This window comes from Uranotaenia lowii, chromosome 1, assembly GCF_029784155.1.
Source record: "Uranotaenia lowii strain MFRU-FL chromosome 1, ASM2978415v1, whole genome shotgun sequence".
Classification (NCBI taxonomy): Eukaryota; Metazoa; Arthropoda; class Insecta; order Diptera; family Culicidae; genus Uranotaenia; species Uranotaenia lowii.
Window position 1 is genome coordinate 55,435,914 of NC_073691.1, and position 19,102 is coordinate 55,455,015.

Below are 19,102 nucleotides of genomic sequence, written 5' to 3' on the forward strand. Positions count from 1 at the left end.
TCTACGGCGAACCCAGTATCCAGAAGGTGGTGAAGGCTGGCCGGATACGCTGGGCGGGACATGTTGCGAGAATGCCGGATGACTGTCCTGCAAAACAGGTGTTCGCCACGAATCCGGTAGGAACAAGACGAGCAGGGGCGCAACGAGCGAGGTGGTTAGACCAAGTGGAGCGTGATCTGGCGAACGTGGGGTGCCCGAGAAATTGGAGAACGGTTGCCATGGACCGAGTGAATTTTAGGAATTATGTTCGTCAAGTTATGTCGTAAGACGGAATACTATGTAAATATACTTTTTTACTGTGCATTTTTGGTACTGCTATCATTACTTGTTAAATTTGAATTTCGAAATTTAAAATATCTTATATTCTATTGACCATAAATGTCTATTTATAACTAAGATTTCAAGAGGTCAGTTATCAAAATCGGTTGAAAAATTTAGAATTGATTTCTAAAAAAAATTATGTTTTCAGAACACAAAAATTTAGGATTGAGAAAAAAAGACAAACTTATCTAAAAAATCAAAATATGTAATAGAGGATTGTTCAGTTTGGAAAGTTGGTTTAAAAATAATGGAGATGGTAAAGATTAGGTTTTAGAAGGAAATTTTTTCAATAAAAACATCTTACCATTTTAAAATTTTAATTATAAAATTTAACAGCATGTTATGTGTCTATTTTGTGATTCGAAAGAGTTAAGCTTCCTGATTTTGTTTTTCAAATCTAGTATATGTATTTATTAGATTAAAAGTTAATCAGATCTGGATGGAATCAATCATTGATATCTGATAAACCAACAAAACAGCATGAAAGACAAACACTGATATGGAATTTGTTTGTTTTCTTCCATTCAATCAAACATTAATATTTTGCAAAACTTCAGAGGAAAAATTGATTTAAAAAGATAAATTTTACATTTTTAGAAATTCGAAAAGATATCATTGGAAGTAATAATTTCAAGCGGAGTTCTAAAAAGATTATCATTGTTTTAAATTTTTATTTTCAAATATTTTTTAACGTTATACAGTTTTGTTAGAAAAGTTTTTGATGTCTATCTATTTTAAAAAGTTAGATATATCAAAAACAAAAGCTGATAGGAAAAAAACTATTGTAATTTGGATTCTGAGCGCCCATATGAATAAAAAAATAGCTATTAAGTACTATGTATCTCGGAAAAATTGAATTTTTTTATAATCAAAGTTATAAGTATGGGAGAGAGGGAAATCATGAGCCACTTTTTTCTATGCTCCATTACTTCTTTATTATGAAAGATAAAATTAAGAAAAATTGTATGTTTTTTTTACATTTCTAAAGCATCATTAGGAATTTTTTTTTATTTTTAATAAGTAATTTTTCCCAAGTTCTGACTGTTTAAAAAAAGCAATATTTTTTGGATTTCAAAATGGTGGGGAATCGTGGGCCACCAAATCCAAATTAACCAAATAACATGCAAAGTTTATGAGTTGAACCAAAACTGTTATTTCATAATACATTTAGTTATTTTAAAGTAAATTCAGATGATGAAATGAGTTGTGTATGACCGAATAGTTTCAAAAACCTGGCTCGCAAACGTTTCGACAAAATTTCTTATATTGGATTGACAAAATATGTTTTATAACTCTTCATTTAGCATAAGAAAACTTTACAGATAGGAAAAACGTTTTTTAAGTTCTGAATGTGTATAAAAACATAAAAATGTAGGATACCCCCCAAAATGTGGCCCACGATTCCCCAAAAGCTATGATTTGCAAATTGGTTTCGTTTGTGTGACTTATCGATGTTTCATCAAAAATTCCCTCTCCACGTGAAAGAACATGACAAAACTGAGATCATAGGCGTATGAGCATCTTTTTGTTATGAACTTTCGGTTCACCAGCGATGCAATTAGCGGGTTCTTGTTTGATTATGTAAGTATTTTTTTTTTTTTTTTAGCTAGATGAATAAAAAAAGCATATGATGCGCATTTTAGTCAACGACATATAGAAAAATATACTTACGCAAATCGACGGCAATGACAGCTGGATTGAGATTTTTATCTCAACACAGATTGAATAAATAAGTTTTAGTGATTACTAAACCATAGGGCTCTGGACAGTTCATTATTGAACTGAACACCTAATTTTATGTAATAATGTAATATAAATGTAATGATGAATTGGTACGAATAAAGACATATTTAAAAAAAATCTCAACACAGATCTGAGATATTCAGAGTGGCTCATGTTACCCCACTCTCCCCTAATAAACTATTGACTACTAGGTTTAACTTTTTTTTTGCTAATTCTGTTGACTATCGTGAGAGGTAAGCATCTGTCACTTGGCTACCAGCTTGCTGATGTGTTAAATTAGTATTTGATGAATGTAATTTGATGTTAAAATGGTAAGTGTCAAATTCTGGAATTGTTAAGTTGTTATAGTTCTTAAAGAAACCCCATTCCAAAGATAAGATAGTGTTTTTGAGTGTTAAGATTTAAGTTTCAAAATAAAGGGTTTTAGGAATTGTAATTCGAAATTTACAACTAAAAATTAGTCACAACTTGTGAACGCAAATAGTGTCGATTGTTGTGAAAACAAATACATATATTAGTCTAATAGTGATATAAGGCTATGATCATTTAGTATCCGGGCACTTTATTTCGGTAATATCTACGTTAATAGACCTCGGATATGCAAAGCTTTAGTACCGTTGTGTTGGTTACGAAAAGGACTATCTTGCCTATTTTTGATAGATTTTTAAGTTAACGTGTGTTTGAGATATTTACGATGAAAAAAGACTTGGTAAAAATAATTTTGCACAAATTAGCTCCTTTAACGCATTTTGCGCCTCGAAAATTGTTCATTGTTGACTTGATAGCTCATGAGCTGTTGGTTTTTTCTGATTTTTTTTTCGGACCAAATGGTTAAGAAGTATAAGGAGCCACTCCAGGATGCTCACGAAGTTCAAACCAAAGCATCTTAGTAGAACCCTTGATCTTGAATATTGTGAAAAGTCTATGGTTATTGGAGATAACTGAATGCAGACTCCTTAAATAATGCAAAAAATCCATTTCCGGCAGGCAAAAAGTGTTGCCTGACTAGTAGTCACCAAGTAAATAACTAAAAATGATCAGTTCCAAAGATCGCAATCTGTGCATCCGGTTTTTACGTAATATGACAAATGTGTCTGATGGACAAAAAAAAATATGTAAAAACCGGATGTAAGAGATCAAATTCTTCGAGATGTCTACTCATGAAAAGGTTCCAACACGATTCCAATTGCTTTTTCCAGGTGAGTTTGTGTAAAATATCATGATTTTGCAAAGGTTTTGCTTCTGTAGTAAAAATAATAGATCAATACATGACTGAAAAAAGTGTGCAAAGATAAATAAAAGATTTTCTGAAAAAGTAAGAGTATTTCTTGAAATCATGGATAAATAATTTTATTTATATTTTTATATTAAATGTCATATTTACACCTTCATTTCCTCTATAGAAAGTTTTTCGATCAAATGAATAGTTTTTAAAATACACACGTTTGTAACTGCCCGGATACTAAATGATCATAGCCTTAGGATGCAATGTAGTACTTACTAAGTTCCACCGGAGGCGAGCTAATTTTCTGACATGTTTTATGTGAAACCCTGGTAAAGTCCTTGAAACCCCACCGTTCGCAAAGTTATAGATGGTATGAAGATAATACCCCTTCCAAAATATTTAGTAATGTATGAGAAAAGTATTGATTACTATTACTACAAGCCGTCATTTTAAAAAAGCCGTTTGTTCAGTCTTTCAAAATCACCGTTGAAAAGTTCTGTGAGATAGTTTTAAATTTATCATTATTTTCATTTATTGTTCGAGCAGGAAAATCTACAACTGGGCCAGACATTAGTCTTCACAAAAGCCACATAAAGATGACTATATTTTTTCCCTGAGGATGAGACCAACCTAGTCTCGAAACGTTGGATGAAATAAAATAATCATCATTTCGAAAATAGACTGCAGTGCCGATTTCAGAAAAGGAAGTCAATACCACATCAACAAAAACCCGTCGAAATCTGAACAACATAAAACGTTTTTAAAAGATTGAGTCATTTTTTTCAATGATTAATATGAGAGAACTGCCGTTTTGCGTATTCTAGATAAAGAAAAAATAATTGTCTTTTGTATCAAAAATGAAAATTTGGGTTTTAATAAAAAAAAATGTAAAAGTTGACGGTTTTTAACAATACAATCTATTCAAGCTATCAAACAAGATCTCGAAACACGCGTCGAACGAACCAATGTACAGAATGATGGCACTTTATAATGCATACGTTAAAGAAATTGATTTAAATGTGTCCAGAAATCCAACTAAAGCTCGTGTTCAGAAATGTTTTACAAAAAAATTTAACTGCAGTATTATCGATGTTAAGTTTTAGTTTATATTCAGATAAAATGAGTTTAGTATAGGATCATTCAATAAATAAACAAACAGTTTTTCAGTATGTTATCGGCATTCTAGAGTCGTTTTGGTACACGGAAATTTCATCCTAATTTAGGCAAAAAAACTATGTTGATTCGATAGATTCATCTCTTACACAATTAGTTACGAAAACATCTCTGTTGATCTAAGTACCACTTTCAGATCGAATCATGGCACCCATTATCCAGTCCCAGCCAAACTAGCCATTCGAAAATATCTCCCCCCGAAATGCCGGTATTCGGCTCTCAGCGTCCTAAACATAACAATCAATTTTTCACAGATTAAAAGCTCAACATTAATTGCTTTTCGCATATCATAATCTGCTTTCTGACAGCTCAGATGACATGAACGCAAACAGCATTAAGCCCTGCTTGCTGGAACGAGGAAACATACATTATCCACCAAATCTCTAAAACCGTTTAGTTTAGGCCTTCCCACCTACCTTAAACCTTCCTTCTTGAAATCCAAACTTGCTCCGGACAACTCCATCCATCGGCTGACACTAAATGGCTCTCTTTATCTGCGTTTCGTCGGATGGTTTCACCTGTTCACTGAAAATATCAATATCAATCATTATTAACCGCCCCCTCAAAGCCCCTCTTTTCTGGACCCAGCTTTCTAGGGAGATAGACTCCCAGATATGTTTGTGTGATTGACTTCAATCTGCCATTCCAACAACAACAGTCGGTCGGTTGTGAGAAACCGAATAAGAAAAAAAAACAAATTCATGAGACCTACTATATTGACAGGTCGCTTCGGGCCGATGATGAATGTTGCCCTAAGTCTCGAATATGTTTACTTAATCTCACCGAGGCAGCAGGCAATTCGTTAACGATACGAGATTGGACTAGGTATCGGCAGCAGCATAATAAAAACAATAAAAATGGACCCCTAGGCGTTGCAAAAAGATTATTAATTAATTCCGATGTTTGGTTTTTTGGCAAGAGCTTCTGTGTGGTAGGCAAAGTGATTAGCGTAGCATGATTGAGCTAGATTTAAGCTTGGTTACTCCCTGTCTTTTTCTGAAGATTCCTGGGTGGCAGCTACCAGATATCACACAAACTGATATTAACAATATTTTCTGGGAAAACGAAAACAAAATTTGGGCAAATAACAAGACGATACCATATTATAAATCGACAACCAGGCTATCATACAAAATTAACGAGGCCTAGATTGTTGAAATATACGCTTGAACATCAATAGTTCTGTAGTAGAAAAATTAACGCTTAAATCTAACTAAGTTGGGAAAGGAGGTCCTTCTATTCCACACTTTTTTCAACGAGAAACGAGCCTAACATCTTCCTCTGACTCCAGTGAGGTAAATCACCCCGGGGCAAAAATTTGCCCAATCCATCCTTCTACAAGGAACTAATCACACTCACCTGTATCCGTAAGTCGCTTCCCGAAGTACCGCATCACATAGTCCAACAACAGCCCGAAGCTCAGCTGAATCCCGTGGGTCATCGTGTGCACCAGTATTCCCACCACAATCACAATCCAGCCCCAGCCACCCTCCGGATAATATCGGCGGCAGAGCAATCTCCGGGCGGCCATCAGCTGCTGAAAAGTGGGCGAGGGTGGAAGGCCATTCTTCTTGCCCCGGGTTGCCCCATTCATTTCCCCCGGATGATGCCCATTGGCCCCGTTTGGCTCGTTACGGCCTTCGTCATCATCGTTGAGGCCATCGCCGTCGTTTCCCCCACCACTGCAGGGTCCTCCGATTCCGGCCTGGGACTGGGACAACAGTGGCCACGAAAGGGCTCTCACTAGCGAAGACATTTCACACTGATTGCCGCTATGTGCCGGCTTCACTGATTCCCAGAATGCATCTTCTAAGTGGTGTAGCTGCTTCCATTTTCCATTCACACTGGTTTGGAGCACTTGCACTCTTGTTGGGTTTTAAATATGTTTCTTAGAATGTGCTTATTTAAATCATCTTCAATCAGTTAATTAACTTGTTGAGACCTTCCTTTTTATCTCAAGAGCCTTTTCCACTGACATCAATGTACGGTATTGAACAAGTTTCACTTTCTTCAGATTACTATTACAAAAAATTCAAACAGAAACAAAAATGTCATTTGCAAAATGATGAGTCCCTTAAGAAGAGTAAGCGATAAGGTTAGAAATCTTTAAATAAGTGAACAATTACACTATAAGCTCACAAAATTAGACGTTCCTAAAATATTTATGAACCTAGATATAGCAATTCTACGAAAACAAGATTCCATGTTTCTAACTTTTTATCCAACCGACAGAACGTTCCAAGAATTATCTATATATATAAAAAGCAATTTCTGTATGTTTGTTTGTTTGTTTGTCCTCTATAGACTCAGCCGTCTTAAGAGCTAGAGGTCTGAAATTTGGCATGGATGCTCATTAGGACCAGGAAGGATGAAAAATGTTTTTAGATTTTCGGATGACCCCTTCTGAAGGGGGTCGTCCATAGAAGACAAATATTGTTTTCGCGATATTGACGTTACATTTCGTCGGATCGTGTTGAAAATTTGCACATGAGTGTTTTGTAAGACGAGAAATCGATTTCTGGTGTCAAATTTTGTGTAAGGGGTCAGCCAAAGGGGTCGTCCATATAAACTGTTAACTGTTTTTGCGATATTGGTGTTATTATACATCGTATTGAGATGAAAATTGGTACACGATAGTTTTGAGTGACGTGCAATCGATTTGAGGTATCAAATTCATTGTAAGGGGCCGGCAAAAGGGGTCGTTCATATTAAATTTTCAGTAACTTAGTGATATTGACGTTTTTATACATCGGATTGGGATGAAAATTTGCATATAGGAGTTATTAGGGACAAACAACTGATTTCACTTATCAAAACTAAAATCAGGGGTCGACGAAAGGGGTCGTCCATATTAACTATTCACTGTTCATGCGATATTGTCGTTATTATACATCGGATTCAGACAAAAATTGGTACACGAGAGTTTTGAGAGACGAGCAATGGATTCCAGTTATTAAATTCAGCATAAGGGGCTGTCAAAGGGGGTCGTCCATATTAATCTTTAAATATTTTTGCAATATCGTCGTTATTATACATCGGATTGGGATGGAAATTTGCACTCGGTAGTTTTCAGGGACGAGCAATCGATTTCAGATATCAAATGTTTTGCCAGGGTTCGACGGAAGGGGTCGTCCATAAAAAATAATTTTTCACTGTTTTTAAGTAATATTGACGTTATTATAAATGGATCACTTTGAAAATTTGCATACGGGAGTTATGAGGGAAGGGCAATCTATTTCAGATATCAAAGATAGTATAAGAGGCCACCGAAAGGGGTTTAGCCTTTTTGCAATAATTGCGTTGTTATGCAACGATTGAGTCGAAATTTATACACGGGTTTTTTTTGGCACGGTCAATTGATTCCTGATTTCAAATTTAGTAGCCGACGACAGACAAAGTGATCGTCCAATATTTTTGCAATTATTACTTAATAATGACTTCAGAAGCGCATCTGGAAAATGCTTGCAATTGACTTTCATACAAACTGTTCATGACATATGCCAAGTTGAATGCGAAACGGAGTTCGTATGGGATCAGCTAGTATATACAGACCCCGTTCGTTTTTGGCAACATTCGATTTTGGCAACTTTCGATTTTGGCAACATCCGATTTTGGCACATGTGCCAAAATCGAACGGTTTTTAGAAACAACATTACAATTTAGTTTTCGTTTTAACAGGACCAATTTAAATCAGACAAATACCACTAATACGTTTTTGTGTTCTGAAATGGTGATAAAATGCAACAATAAAAACAAAAGTTTTTAAAAAAATTTATTAAGTACTAAAAAATGGCAAAAAGTTGAAAAATTCAAAAAGTTAAAAAACAAATTCAAACAAAACACTGAAAATGACTAAAAACAACTAAAAAATGATGAAGAACGAAAAAAACAGCAAATATGATAAATGAAAACAAACATTATAAACAAAACAAAATAAGTGCAAAATGCATCAAACACATGATGAAAAAAATCAAAAATTACTAGCAATGGTCGGAAATTGACTAAAAATAACGTTTTTGATAATAATACTAGTTATTTTGTAAAAATAACTGATAAAAAAGTGGAAAAAAAAACCGTTTGATTTTGGCAACATTCGATTTTGGCAACACAAAATGTACGAGCGTGTTGCCAAAATCGAACGGGGTCTGTATATATATATATATAAGTTTTCTTAATTATTTTGGAAAGTTCCAGTAACTTCAGTGATATTGCAGAAATGTTGAAAGTATGCAAAAAACTTTGAATTTCAAGAGTTACCACGCGAGAAAAAATTCTTTAAATTTTCCTCCCCTTAATCTTTACGTTACTAGTCAACTCATAGGTGGGCAAGACATAACCCAGTGTTGAATCTCAACAATAATGGTCACCCTGAATCGAACGTCACAATTGTCGATGGGTTACTCTTTGTATCGTACCCATTTTGTTGAGTGCTTATGGTTGCCAGTTTGTAAGATTTCCCCATGTATTTCTTGTGTTTTACGCGCGAAAAGTTGTAATTATGGCGAAACATGAATAAACTTTCTCTTTTTAAGTCTACCGTTAACGAAACGAGTTGTGTTTTATTTAAACCCCAAAATCCTATCCTTGGAAAGGTCTGAAATTAATCATTGGTGCCGTGACCAGGATTTGGTGGTTTTCGCTGGAGTACATAGTCCTGACACATCAGCATTATGCCACCATCCTACCGATTGGTCCAACCCTAGATTCATCACGCTACCACGGCCAGAATTCAAAGTGACGCTATTCCCGAGGAATATAACATCAACGCTACCAAATCGTTAAGCTGCCCTGGCAAGTGACCCTGGACCTCAATCCGTACGTTGCTACCTAACTGCGCGCCGATCCAAGGCCCATGTTACCCAAGTAAATTATCCTAGTTTCCGATACGTTGTTACTAACTAACTGAGCGCCGATCCAAGGCCCATGTTACCCAATACCTACTAGCTACCAAAGTTCTCTTCTGGCTCTTTGGGAGTTACTGCGCTAATCATGTATGATTCTGAACATCCATTGCCGAACTTTAATCCAACGACGATTCCAACATCCTGTCATCAAGTGATACAGTTCTTGTTCCCAATCAGTGATCCGGCTCGGATGGGTAGTACTGAATCCAAAATCAGCCATTCGAGCACCTGCCGTACTGACTGTCCGGTCAGTACTCGCTCTAAAGTACATCGCAAGTACTTTGAAGCTAGTGTGCCGATCACTGATCATTTTGGCCGAAAGATGACAATCCAGTTCAACACGCATTCCAAAGTCGATGTCCAAGGTGATCCGAAAGTCCGGAGTAGGTCCAAATCCAACAGTATCCAGAATCCAATGAACCCGTACCAGTCCAATCCACAGGAAACAAACGGACTTGTGAAAACAAGTGCGAAAATTGCCAAACAGATCCAAACCAAAACAATCCTAGGGTTACTATTATAAAACATTCGTTTTAGGTGGCCAGTATGTTGAATCTCAACAATAATGGTCACCCTGAATCGAACGTCACAATTGTCGATGGGTTACTCTTTGTATCGTACCCATTTTGTTGAGTGCTTATGGTTGCCAGTTTGTAAGATTTCCCCATGTATTTCTTGTGTTTTACGCGCGAAAAGTTGTAATTATGGCGAAACATGAATAAACTTTCTCTTTTTAAGTCTACCGTTAACGAAACGAGTTGTGTTTTATTTAAACCCCAAAATCCTATCCTTGGAAAGGTCTGAAATTAATCACCCAGTGAACATTTTGTTCTATATATTTCAGTTGTTTCTGAGATATAGATACACACTTTTGAACAATCGAAAAAAGTTGTAAGGTACACCGGGGTAAGTGGGGACGGTTTTTCGTATAGTTCAACTTAAAAAAATCGTTAAAAAATCAGCAGTGGATCAATTTTGATAAAATTGCGTTCAATGTGATGCAGAACATGTTGCTCACAAATGCTGAAGAGATGAGCTTGATAGACGCAAAGCGAAAAAAGTTATCACGTAAATTGTTTTGGACTGCTGGTGTATTCACTTACCCCGTTTTATGGGTTAAGTGGAGACGGTAAATGTTCCCTTTGATTTCTCAGGAAATTTCCAACAAATTTGTGTTTTTTTGGTTGAATACGTTACTTCATTGCTCGAACCGCCCGAAATTTTGAAAAAAGTTCATTGTTCTATTAATAAGGCATCTAGTTCAATGATTACCCAAGCATACAAAAGTCTCATAAAACAGGTACAAAAACGCTTACTCAGCCCCATAATTTGTATGAAGTACGTTCTATGTAGCTCAAAATTTAAGTTCTTATTGATACTTTCAAGTTCCAAAACATTTCTTAATGATCTTCTATTCAGCTTCCAACGGCCTTTTTATTCAGCTTCCAAAAAATCGCAAAATGAGCAAATAATCTCAACTGCACCCTTGGCATCGGTTCATATCACCTTCTTTTGATTATTTACTATGTTCTGTACATGATGCCACGCGCCAGATTCAAACTCGACAAATTGCTCAATTGCTTCTTTCCTACATTTCCTACATATATCGCATCAGAATTAACAAATTACTTATTGAAAAAAAAACTTGCCCGGCTTCGGGATCGAACCCCGACCTTCGTGGTGAGAACCAACACGCTACCACAAGACCACGCTTAGATGTTGTTCTAACTGAAACTAAAACTCGAAGTGGTGATTTGATTTTGAAAGCACATCAATGCACTTTTTGTGACTTACCAAATCCCGTTTGAGCATTTTTGTGCCTTTTAGGTGACTTACCAAATCCCGTTTTGAGCACTTTTGTGACCTTTATGTGACTTAAGTCCCGTATAACATACGTATAAATCACTTTTGCAACTTTCAAGTTCGTTAATGAGTACATATAGATCACTCATGGGAATTGGGCAAAATAAGTCACATACAAAGCACATATTGAACACTTTTGCTACTTTCAAGTTCATTCATAAGTACATAAAGCTCACTAAAGGAAATTGGGCAGTTGAATCTCTTCGTCAGCCAATATGTAACTTTCAATGCCTTCTTTCAAGTAAATATGTAACTTTTGGTTGCTTGGGTATTGTGTGTAATCCGATATTATCGAAAATATATACTTATTTTAGAAAAAAACGAGTACTTTTCCCAACTTTTCATAATCTGAATCTATATATGAATTTCTGTCTGTCTGTCTGTCTGTCTGTCTGTTCCCTATAGACTCGGAAACTACTAAACCGATTTGCGTGAAACTTGGCAGGTGGGGGTATTGGAGGCAGGAGATGGTTCCTATTATGGTTTCAGACCCCTCCCTCTCTCAATAAGGGAGGGAGGGGCCTCTCAAACAAAAGACTATTTTTTGCATAACTCGAGCACCCATCAAGCAAATGGTATCAAAATTGGCATGGGGTGGTATTTGGGTACGAGAAATATTTCTATGAATATAAGGTACCCCTCCCTCCTCTCAGTGGGGTGATAGGAAGGGGGGACGAGGGCTACCTTACAATTTTTCATGTAACTCGAAAACTAATCAAGAAATTGGAACCAAATTTGGCACGGGAAGGTATTTGGATACGAAAAATATTGCAATGATTATTTGAGACCCCTCCCTCTTTCCAGTAAAAGGGGGGAGGGGACCTCTTTCATATTTTTTACATAACTCAAAAACTAATAAAGCAAATGGAACCAAATTTGGCATGGGAGGGTATTTGGATACGAAAAATATTTCTATGATTATTTGAGACCCCTCCCTCTTTTCAGTAGAGAGATATGAAGAGGAGAGGGGGCCTCTTTCGTAGTTTTTTACACAACTCAAAAACTAATTAAGCAAAAACTGATCGAGCAAATTGAACCATATTTGGCATGTGAGGATATTTGGATACGAGAAATGTTTCTATAATAAATTGAAGCCCCACCTTTTCAGCGGAAAGATATAAATAAGGGGGAAAGGGGGTCTTCCATACATTTATTTTGCATAACTCGAGAATTATTCGAGCAAATGAAACCAAATTTGGCATCAAAAAGTATTTGAGTACGAAAAATACTATTATGAATATTAAGTTCTCACCCCTCCATTCAATGGGGAGAACGGAAGGCGGGATGGTACTCCCTTTCAAGTTTATGCATAACTCAAGAATTTACTACGCAAATAAAACCAAATTTGACATGGGATGGTATTTCAATACGAGAAATTTTTCTATGTGATAGAATTACAATCTCCATTCAGCAGGGGGTGAAGGGAAGGACAGGGGAGAGGGCTCTCTTAACAGTTTTTAAGCATAAATCCAGAACATATCAAGCAAAAACAACCATATTTTATAATTTAGATTGTTCGCGAACAATTAATTTGAGAGCCTCTTTTTTTAAAGCGAAGCTTAAGGGAACAGATAAAAATTGTCAGATCTTTAACACAAATTTATAGATTTATAGATTAAGAATATTTGTTCAAGTTGTCTTTGTGTTTCAATTCGAAACTCCAGCTGCAGCTCTAATTTTATAGCGGTTGCTTATGAATTAAGTCATAATTTGATTTAAAATAATCCCAACGAAACAATAAAAAATTAAATAATTTCTGAAAATATCATTTGATTTTGAAAGGTGTAGCAAAGCACACCGGGTCAGCTAGTGCTAAATAAAGCTAAATTGTATTAAATGAAGGAGAGTAAATTGAAAATATTTGTAAACATCAAGTATGTATAAAGCCGTCCCCACTTACCCCAGGTAGGGTTTGGAGACAAAATTTTAGATTTTTGCAAATAAACCCTTTTTTCTCAATTTTTAACCGTCGTTTCTTTTCCTAACTGGTTGTTTCGAATGTAAGGATTGTTTCAATGTAGAGTTTTTCGTCACGAGAAATTTTGCGATTGAAAAAGATAAACATCAACTCCACATTGTAGTTAAAAATAGAATATTTACAAAAAGTCACCGTAAACATCCGCAATTGTCGGAACCGTATCTCTTTTACAGTTATTGTATAGATTACAAGTAAATTCAACATTCTGCATTAAAAGTTTGAAAAAAATAGTTCACAGTATTGTTTTAATAGCCACCGTCCCCACAAAAATCAAAACAAAAATCAAGTCAGATAAATCTATTGTTGTTATATCAGTTGGACATATAATACGCGTATAGATGTCCTGAAGAAAAATTGTTAAAAGGTTGGCAATTAATGCTTTTCAAACAATAAGAGTTATTATACATCGTTTATAAAATATCATAAAAGAATTATAAAACCAAACTGGATTTTAAGTGTTACTTGGGAGTCGTATTTTGAAAAATTCATTGAAAATGTCTTAGATAGAACCAAGATAAAAATGTCCGAAAGAAATCGAGGAATGGAAAATGTTTCGATCACATCTATCAACTTGATCAATCACCGTTTGGTGGAGTATTTTCTAGATTGTCATAAGTAAGAACCCGTATGAGTGATTTTTTGTCAAATATTCTCTCAAAAAAATTTCATGCGTATCAAACATAGATCAATAAAATTGATATTTTTTCTTGGAACTAAGAACTTTGGAGCTTAAATTATCTCATTTGGGGTCGTTGAATCAAAATTTGCCATCGATTTTCCCGAACAGCATTTGAGTGCATTTGAGATGTTCAAATTTAATGCTCTAAATTCATATTCAACTTTCTTGAAGACTGTGAGTAGTTTCGACTTTTTGAAATTTCAGAAGTTTTATTTCAGTTTAGATTTTCTATTGATTGAATTACATAGAATGCTGCGTATAAATCTTTTCTATTATTCCTTTACAGTGAGAGTCTATATGACCCGAACTGTTCTTTCTAGAAATGATATCTCAGAAACGGTTAAATCAGGATTTTACATGAAATTTTCTGACTTTTCCTTAAATGAGAAGCTCTAAAATTTCCCATTTTTAGGAGATCTTAGTAGTCAACGCTACAAGAAGGACGTGTTTGACAGAGGCTCCGAAAATTTCAAGAGTTTTTAGGAACAATCGTACCCAATTCCCGAAACGGGCGAGCTGCAGAAATTTTCGATCAAATGTTTTCCAAAACTGCTCTGTGGACTTAGGATACCAAGCGAAGGGAATGGATTGCTGAACCTACGATATTTTCAACAAGGAAATGATGGAAGAATTTGGTGTGATCGATCCTTCATTATTCTTACCAGGATGGTTTCCCTCCAGGAATGCTCTTCAAACCTGATACTATCAGCCTGATAGCACAAAGCTAAGTTTTTTTTTAATTTTTAGTCTTTGAGTTAGGTTAAAATTTGATAAACCACAGTTCCTAAATTGTGATATAATTTCAGCTTCTAATGGAAAACTTTGACTTCATTTTCTTCGGGTTTATCGGTTTGAGTTAATCGTTCAGTTATGTTTCTGATTATCGATCGTAATATTTATTATATGCAGTTACATACATACATTGTACATCACTTTTTCCTGTCACGAAATTGACTTTGAATAAACTACAGAAGTCATCGGCGTTAAAGTGCATTTTCGGAAGTTTAAAATTGGCTAAAACCTGCAGTTTTGATTGGAATTTCAATTTTTGTAGGATCATAAATCCTGGATTCCATAATTTTGAAATTTGGCTAACCCTTTAATGGATAATTAACTTTTTTGGCAACACAATAGTAATATTTTCATAAAGTAAAATAAGTTTTGACAAAATTGAAAAGGACTTATCTGATACATACTTTTTTACGTTTAGATTAAATTTAGTATGTTGAAGGTTAAAGAAAAGAAAGACAGTCACTATCCTTTTTTTTAATAGATTTTTTTTACATTGATATAATATTTTTCTTCAATTTAATTCTTCAATAATGGAAGATATTTAATGTATAAAAACATTATGCATTTCTAAACTTTTGAGTGTCGTTAGGGAAGAACAATAGCGTAGTACAATGTATAGTATTTGGTTTTTCACATCATTACACTAGTCAAAAGTGTATCCTGCTCATGTCCTTTTCTCAAAACCTCCAACTTTAAATTATTTTGCTAGGATGCAGAGGTGACCTCGGTCCTAAAGCCCAAAATTGATCTTTCATCCCTTCCTACCTTTTCCAATCTATCCGTTGACTACTAGGACGTGGCCGGCACCGTTATTGATGTTTAAAGAGAAAGCATTTGTTTTGTGCATTGTGGATGAGCTGCTAATCCCAAGCACCATTCATTTGACCTTTGAGCAAAACTGTTGGCCTCGGTCAATCACGGAGTAGCAACCATTGGCGATGTGGAATTCGTTCTACTGAGCCACGCCTGCGACAATGGAGTTCGAAATGCATTAAAAGTAATGTGGAAGCAAAAATGGAATTACCTTATGATAAATAAATTCAAGATGAAGTATTTCGGGTTCCATAGTTCAAAGGTGGATGTGAGTAGTCAATCAAGCTAAGCTAATGAGAAGCTCTACAATTTCTCATTATTAGATTTTTTTTAATAGGGTTACCAGAGTCACCTAGAAAAAATCAATTACCCGGCAACGGTTATATAGACCCGGATTATTGTTTTGGTTATAAAATCAAAACTACCGAACCGATTTTCATAACTACTACCATTCTGAAATCTTTCAAATGTTTGCTATTAGATGCTTCTTAGAAAATTTAGTTTTGATTTTAATGGTCATCAGAAAACGACTTTAGCCCTCATCCGCATTAGGTTTCGTTACCCTTATCAGACTTAGGAGCGTCAATTTGACACTTCAAGCTAAAATCGTTATAACTCTTTTCATATCTAACCGATTACAACGAAACTTATGTCACTAGAAACCTTGTAATGTTAGAAACATTATATACAGTTTAAGCTACTAGTTTTCCCGTTATTCAGCGGAAAAAAACATCCGAAAAAAACATGCCTCAGAAAAGTTATTGCAGCTCATGCATAACATACTCAAAAAATATCTATCTGATGCATATGAACGTTCAAGTTATGATATACATAATGAATTCAGGAAAAAAGTTAAAAAAAGTGGTCTGAAAAACCTACTTTTCACTCGATTGCTAGTAAAGACTGTTTGAGGGATGGTAAAGTTTTAAAAATATATGACTATAAAATTTATTCTAATTCTAACATTTTGTTGTATTTAGATTTTTGATACAACAAGAATGGAATTCATTATAATTTTTCAAAGTTGACTACTTTTCACGATTTTTTTACATATTAAAATTTCATCTTTTCTTCTCATTTCTCGCCGTTTGAAGCAATTAAAACTATATCCGTTAGAAAGGAAATTTAATTTACATTCTTATGAGGTGCAACAATTTACGCTGTGAGATTTCACAAAAATATGAAAATTATAAACGTAAAATCCTTCATGAATGGCTCAAACTACAAGCAGAACGCTTCCAGCAGAACGTGTTTGTTTGCTTTCCGGTGGATGCACGAAATAAGGAGCTAGTCACGACACGCATCATTATTTCGTGCAATTTGCTTGCAGAGAGCCTTAATCACCTCCCACCGTAGGACTCGGAATGCAAACAAACACGTTCTGCTAGACGCGTTTTGTTTTGAAGCTTCCAATGCAATGCTGAAGCTTTTCAATAGTTTTATAACAACGTTTTCATGAGGATCAAGGAATTTGATGATTAAATTCCAGCCGATAGTAATGAATTGATAATGAAGAAACTGATAGAGTGACCGATTCTAGTATTAAATAATAGAATTTCAACATATTCAGAACCAAATTTGAGATATCGACTTTTACTTAAGCTTTTTATTACCCTGAGCACAACTACTCTGAAAAATTTAACATGAAAGGAAGGTTAAAGAAAACAGTTCTACGGTCTTCAATAACGTTGTAAAATCACATTTTATTTTAAAGATCAAAAGCTCACAAGCGTCCTTCAGCAACAGCGTTCCTGATTCAAGCCGATTCAAGGTTGTATTAGCGATCAAATGCTCGGAAGCAGGACTATTTTCTTGATTAACATATTTTTCCGGCTCACGACTTAACTTGACGGCCATAATTTCTAAAATTCAAGCGGTTCATGGCAGCCGTCTCCAATTTCTCGAACATAATCTAAGCATGGCTAGACAAGCGATTTGCTTCTTGTAAAAGAACGAATTACTTTAAATCTGGTTTCGAAAGAATATAAAAGCACAGAGAAAAAAGGTCCTTCCAACCAACGTGAGTTGCTTGAGAGAGCGTAAATGTCTTCTCCACGTGAAAGAACATGATAGAACTATGATCATAAGCGTAGTTATGAGCATATTTTTGTTATGAACTTTAGGTTCCCCATCGAAATAATTAGCGGGTGCTCGTTTCATAATGTAAGTTTTTTTTTCAATTTTTTTTAAGATTGATAAATAAAATAAGCATATGATGCGTATTTAAGTCAACAACATATAGAAAAAATATGCTGACGCAAAGCGACGGCGTTGACAGTTGGATTGAGATGTTTATCTCAACACACATCTTAGATATTGAAAGTGGTCCACGCTACCCCACTCTCCCCTACTTATTTTTAAAGGAATTTTAAAACATCACGTACAAAATTTTCGATTATTTTCGACCCATCTTCCCCCTAAGAAACGAATTCGTTTCGGAACGCACTCCAAAAATAAGTCTAAATTTCTGTAGACAAATTTTAGTGTTTCAGTACTTATGGTGGTTATTTTCAGAGAGTAAATGGTTCATTTACTGCTTGAATACAATATTGATAAAAAGTTAAGACTAAATTAAGTTTGCCATGTTGCTCGGATATTTAATATAAAATTTGGGTACAGTCCTGCCGGCCTGGTTGTCCGGATTTCATTGAAACATTTCCGGATTTATTCACTTCATTTGGCATATCAAACGAAAAAAAAAACAAATTGTGTTGTGTTGCCTTCAAGACGAACTCTTTGGAGCAAAAAATTATGGTGAGTTTTTGGAAGCCTAAAATACGACCTAAAATCTGTCGAAGAATTTTGATGGCCAAAAAATTGTTTTCAATTTTTTTTCTTGATTTTTGTGAACAATTTTTGAATTTTGGCAAAATTTTCCCGGTAAATGCCCGGATTTTTGGTTGTCAATTTTGAAATCAAATACCTGGATTTTGCCAGGTTTTCGTATCAAATTGCCCGGATTTGTCCGGTTCAGACACGTGCTGAAAAAAATCTGGCAACCTTAAACTAAATGATAAAAGTTAAACCCATGAAAAAAAATTGTTAAATTTAAACTAAGTTTGTAGTCAATGACTGCTGATTAACCTGGCTTCAAATATTGGTCAAGGAGATGAAATTATTTTAAAGTTCTAACAAGACTCACGTTTCTAACACGGAAAACTATTTAATAATGAATTTGTATTCCTTCGATGGGTTCAGGGCGCTCTTGAGCTCTATTGGAAGTTTGGCGGCTTGTTACTTCATGCGGATGCATTTAAATAAAAAAAATCTCCAGTGACCCTCAATGAATTCTTGTATTCTTTAATTTTGCATCATTACTTTTTTTATGGACGCACTCTGAAAGCCTAGGAAAGAAAAAACTCCGTAATCAGACCTTGAGTGTCAATTTGACACTCATCGCTTAAAACCGCTGTATCTCTTTTGTTTCTCAACCAATTTTCACTAAATTTATAGTTTTGGAAACATCGTACACCCATAGAAGAGGTTGCAAAAATCCAATGCCTATTTAGCAAATCTCTGTGCCGATAATGCGCTGAAATGTGCACTGTGCCGAAGACGGTATGTTTGAAAAACCGTAACTGGCATAAGGACTCGGCTCCCAACCAAAATGA

The 19,102-nt window shown here is 35.1% G+C and overlaps 1 protein-coding gene across 1 annotated transcript in view; it reads right to left on the reverse strand.

The window, feature by feature from the left end:
• Window positions 1–19,102, reverse strand: part of LOC129760287 (uncharacterized) — a 75,769-nt gene that overhangs the window by 23,682 nt on the left and 32,985 nt on the right. Inside the window, exon 2 of the mRNA XM_055757924.1 lies at window positions 5,822–6,535. Coding sequence (XP_055613899.1) covers window positions 5,822–6,218 — 397 coding nt within the window. The 5' untranslated portion in view covers window positions 6,219–6,535. The remainder of the gene's footprint in view (window positions 1–5,821; window positions 6,536–19,102) is intronic.